At 43.8% G+C, this 5306-nt stretch overlaps 1 protein-coding gene across 1 annotated transcript; it reads right to left on the reverse strand.

Moving 5' to 3' along the window:
- Positions 1-1033: 1033 nt before the first annotated feature.
- On the reverse strand, positions 1034-5082 carry LOC121917910 (cyclin-Q-like). The gene is made up of 2 exons (XM_042444024.1): positions 4847-5082; positions 1034-1247 (listed from the first exon to the last, which is right to left on the reverse strand). Exons 1-2 carry the CDS (start codon positions 4932-4934, stop codon positions 1060-1062), a joined length of 276 nt encoding a protein of 91 aa, XP_042299958.1. The 5' UTR covers positions 4935-5082; the 3' UTR covers positions 1034-1059.
- Between the last annotated feature and the right edge of the window lie 224 nt (positions 5083-5306).

The following is a 5306-nucleotide window of genomic DNA, read 5'->3' on the forward strand; positions in this document are numbered from 1 at the left end:
CCTTCAATCAGTAAAATGATCAACTAAAAGTTTAGTAATCTGATTCACTGGTGGGGCCACATTTAAACAGCAAGGCCACATTTTAATTGGCAGGACAGACTTAATTCTTGAAGGCTGTTCTTGTGTGGCTACTGAATAACATGGAATAAATAAAAAACAAATTAAAAAAGGGTTTATTTGTATTTGCTTAAAAACATTTTTTCTTCCTAACCCCATGTGTGGTAACTTACATCCTGATTCTTTAATGGGTTTTTTAAAAAACAAATCAATTGGTACTTGTTAGCATCCCGCATTAGCTTCCCCAGATATCTCAGTATCAACGCTGCCAGATGAAACTGTTGGATTTTTGGACAATATCACACTACATTCTTATAGTGGTATTATTTTATTTAACTGCTACAGCTGCATCCTGTTGAATTGTAGGATTTGCAGTTGAGGGAAGGGCCTTTAGGATTTTCAGCCAGTGAGCTCTTGGACCTCACTAAACTATAAACCCCAGAATGCTACAGGAAGCAGCCAGAGCAGTTAAAGTGGCATAATAGTGCTATAACAGTGCAGTGCAATACTGACCAAAGTTGGTATCTGAGGTCATCGGGAAAATCACAAGTTCCCTGCTCTTGCCTGAGAAGGAAGTCTCATTTGAAGCAAAGTGGCTTTGCTCACATGCAACCCAAACATTTAAGTGTGCAAAATCCTTTTGGGTGGTGTCAGTTGTCAATTTAAACAGGATCTGCACGTTAAGCTCTGCCCATGTAGTAGTTGTTGTTTCTTGTTGTTGGCCTTCAAGACATTTCTCTAAGGCAACTCTAAGACAAACCTATGGGGTTTTCTTAGCACGATTTGTCCAGAGGAGGTTTGTCATTTCATTCCCCTGAGGCTGAGAGCATATGACTTGCCTAAGGTCAACCGGCGGATTTCATGATAGAGCTGGGAATCGAACCCTGGTCTCCAGAGTCTTAGTCTAAAGCTATCTCTGCCCATGTAGTTACAGACTTTTAACCGATCCAGTTCAGTATTCTCTTTCTATCTCTCACACGCACAGAGGAAATTCTCCCTTCTTTACCTGTGGCTCACATTGATAATGTCTCTTGTCCGCAGATGCTGTTCTTCTACCTTCCCTGCTAAGTAAAGGGCAGCCATGGCTACCAGGTAGGGATCATATGGTTCCAGAGGCACTTCCGTAAAGAATCGGTGATATATGGTACAAGCTGTGGCAATGGGGATGGAGCGCAAGCCCAGTTTCACACCTGTTGGCATTAAGGAGATATAACAAGGAGGCTTCTAGCTCACACAACCACATACCACCACCTCCACCACCCCACCAGGCCTGGACAAGGGAGGCAAAACAAGGTGCAATTCCCCCTTGGCTCTGTATAAATCAGGTTCCCTCAAGATGTGAATAATGAGCACCACTACAAGGGCAGGGAAATGGGAGCCAAGAGATCACCATCCCATAAGGTTTCTAGGGGAAATATGGCCATCGGCTTCTGCACAGACCTCACTAAAAGGATTGGGAGCTACACAGTAGCATGTGCTTTCCTATCCAGCTCCCAAAGTGAAGCCTCTAACTCAGGGAGTGGAGAATCTGTGGCCCTTCAGACTTTAACAACTCCCATTGTCCTGCATAGCCCCTGGTAACACTATTCAGCACCTAGTTTTACCCAGTTTCTCTCTTAATGAATGAATGAAGACCATTCTGTTCAGGGCAGCGTTCCCAGGCATTGCATAATTGTCACTTGCTATTTGATGTTCTTTTCTTGCCTGTTTTATTGAATCATTTCCTGTATTGCTATGTATTTTATATGTATTATCCTACTAGAGATGCCCCCTCCCCACCACCACTCCCTTTGTGTCATGTCTTTTTAGATTGTAAGCCTGAAGGCAGGGAACCGTCCAATTAAAAAGATTGTATGTACAGCGCTGTGTAAATTTACAGCGCTTTATAAATAAAGGTTAATAATAATAATAATAATTAATAAGTAAACCAGCTTCCAGTAGCACTGAGAGCCACATTATTTGTTTCTGTATTTTTGAAATGTCAGTAAAATTTAAAATGTGATTAAAGTTACCAAACAAACTAAACTAGAGTCACACACACACACACACACACCCATCCACAGTTTGAAAATATATTTAAAATATATATATTCCAAAAAGAAAACTTTGATTTTGTCATTTTCTACAAGGGACATCATCTTACTATGGCATTTATCAGACGAGGTTTCTGCAGGGGCTTCTGCAGATTGGGCCATTCGCATTGACGAGATAATGAGAATTTATTTTCATACCTGGTCGTTGTTACGTTACCCTTCCGAACTGGGGGGGAATCGAATTGAAGGAAGTCACGTGATGCAGATTCAGGGAAAGCGGAGTGAGTGCAAATGGTAGTTCTACACTGGTGCATACCATGGGGATTCAACGACTCGAATTGGGACCCTTGCGTATGCCCAGTGGGGCCCTGAAGGCATCCTGAACCTTTGCACTTCCGGGGCTAAGAAGGGAGCCTGGGTCCACTTTCATGCGAATGTTAGCTTCGTGTCAATGACAGCTCCCCCTTTTTTCTTTCTCCCTTCTAGTTTCCCTTCTCTGGCAGCGAAATTCAATGTCAGAGCCCCATTCTCCTGTCATTCAGTTGCCTTCTCTTAGTCTGCATCCACACTGGGGAGATAATTCAGTTTAACTCCAGTTTAACTGTCCTGGCTCAATGCTATGGAATTCTGGGAGTTCTTTCCTTCCCTTTGTAGCAGTTGCCCTCTCTTATCATGATAGGGGCAAATCCAGTGAGGGATAGAGGTCAGAGCATTCCCTCCCCTTCATCCGAGAAGAAGAAGGAGGAGGAGGAGGAGAGGAAAGAGCCGAAGGAGGAATGCAAAAAAGGGAAATCTGACAGGAGGCAAAAAGGGGGTGATTGACGGGGGTCATTTCAGGGCAGAGCAGGGGAGCACGGCAAAGCAAGGCTCTGGTCTCCAGCTGGGACCTTTCCCTTTGGTTTTTAATTTTTTTAAATTATTTTTCTCATATTTTTTGCAATGGGTAGATCTATATTTAGATAGAATGTGGTTAGCTGCTTGGAATCAATTGCTGCAATGCAATCCGAAGGAATGTTGCAATCCGAATGTTAAAAATGTTTCTCTGTCCAATTTGGCATATTGTCAAATTGATACAGTTTTTGCTATTGTTTCTAAGGAAATTGGGGGGAGGCTAGGGAAAGGAAAAAAATGCATCCTTTTCTGGCATTCCAAGGTGAGGAATTATTATTATTATTATTATTATTATTACTATTATTACCTGTGTATGAGGCATTCTGGGGTGGCAAGGGAGTGGGATACAGGGTACAGAGATGGCACTACCTTGCATTTTGGGATTGAACATGGGGCCAAGGGCAGACCCAAATGACCACAACACAAGCACACACACACCAGAGATTTTTAATCTGATGACAGAATCTGCACATTCTGGCATCTGGCTCTAAAAAAAGGAGGAGAATGCCCCAATGAGTGCTGCAAACGTCACCTCCTGGAACTTAAGAGCCTTTATTATTGTTGTTGTTGTTGTTAGTGTTATACGCCTGTGCTGCATTTCCCTTTTATTCCTAATTGATTCCATGGGTCTACTTTAGTTGGAAACAACAGGTCACTCTCTCTCAGCCTCAGTGACCTGTCAGCAGGAGGAAAAGGGTCACTTCAGGTCAGGCCAAAGGCAGGGCATGAACGGAGCTCCCATCAGGCACCTCCCCCCCCCCTTTTGTGTGTGTGTGTGTGTGTGTGTGTGTGTGTGTGTGTATGAGTGTGTGTGTGTGTATGTGAAATAGATGAGAATGACAGGATGATAGATGTAGATATAGATGTGGCTGAAGAGTGTGTGTGTGTGTGAGAGAGAGAGAGAGAGAGAGGCAGGGAGAAAGCACGCTGGCCGGCTCCAGTGGGGAAGGAGAGAGAGAGCCCCGATGGAGCCATGATCGCTCCCCAGCCCCGGCGGAAGCAAATGGGGCAAATTGCAGCAGGGCATCATGGGAGATTTGCAACCTGGGGGTCTTTTCAATGGTGGACAGGAGAACAAGCAAATTGGGATTCCACACCAGACCAATTTGCAGAGCCCCAATGCAATTCCCGTCAATCCCTTATTTAGCGAACTCGCCAAAACGCGCCAAAATGAGGAGCCAGTTCGGAAGTCCCACGGAAGCCCTGCATATGGGGCTCCCATTGAAATCAACCAGGTATGGAAATACATTCTGGATAACATGTCATTTTGAATTGCCCAATCCACAGAAGCCCCAGATCTGGGCTGCAGAAACCCTGTCTGATAAACGCCTATGCCATTATATTCAACAGGACCTGAGTATTCATGGATTTTGGTATCCACAGGGAAACAAAAATACATTTCATGTTTCTCCATTCATGGTGGCACAGTGGTTAAATGCTGATACTGCAGCCACTCGGTTGTGAGTTTGATCCCAGGCAAGGCTCCAGGGTCGACTCAGTCTGGCATCCTTCCATGCTGAGTACCCAGCTTGTTAGGGGCAATTATCTGACACATTGTAAACCGCTTAGGGAGTGCTTAAGTGCACTGATAAGCGGTATAGAAATATACTTGTTATTGCTATTGCTACAGTATATGCAATATATGTAAATATTCCCAAATGTGAGAAACTCCAAAACTGAAAACACTTCTCGTCCCAAGCATTTCAGATAAGGGAGACTAAACCTGTACTGTGTATCTCAACACACATCCTTCTCCTCCTGATACAACCTTCCTTCCTCACAAAACGGCAAGGAAGTGATAAGAGGGTTGGGGAGGAGGACCTTCATCTTGAGCTAAAATAGCAAACCTGAAGCATCCCTCTCACCTGCCTCCATGATGAACCTGCAAACTTTGAAGTGTGTTTTTGCATCTGCAGACACTGGACTGGCCTCCTGCAATCCTGCGGGATCCATGAGTGTTGGAGTAGGGACCAAATCGTCTGCATGAGAAAAAAGAACCCAGACTCAGCTTGGAGAAAAAAGATGGTTGGAGCAACAGTTGTATTTTGCAGACAGCAGGGAGTGAAGGTCAGAGTCAAAAATTGTAATGCTTTTGGCCAAAGGCCTTTGCATCACACTATATCCAAATAACAACAAAATACACACATATATCAACAGCAGACGATTTGCCAGGTAACAAATTTATCTTTATCGGCTAGATAACAAACCATGTCCTGAGGGCTTTGATGCAGATCAATTAGGTTGATGCAGATTCACAAACTGGGTCCTTGACTCATCGTTTAAAGGACAAAATAATATGCAGTGGATAATGTTTTATAATAACTT

The sequence above is a fragment of the Sceloporus undulatus genome, unplaced genomic scaffold (genome assembly GCF_019175285.1).
Source record: "Sceloporus undulatus isolate JIND9_A2432 ecotype Alabama unplaced genomic scaffold, SceUnd_v1.1 scaffold_1605, whole genome shotgun sequence".
Taxonomy (NCBI): domain Eukaryota; kingdom Metazoa; phylum Chordata; class Lepidosauria; order Squamata; family Phrynosomatidae; genus Sceloporus; species Sceloporus undulatus.

Excerpts from the sequence above, each read along its gene's own strand:
- LOC121917910 (XM_042444024.1), bottom strand. The coding sequence starts at position 4,934 with ATGGATCCCGCAGGATTGCAGGAGGCCAGTCCAGTGTCTGCAGATGCA. Across the intron at positions 1,248-4,846 it reads CAGGTTCATCATGGAGGCAG|GTGTGAAACTGGGCTTGCGC; the intron begins GTGAGAGGGATG and ends TAATGCCAACAG.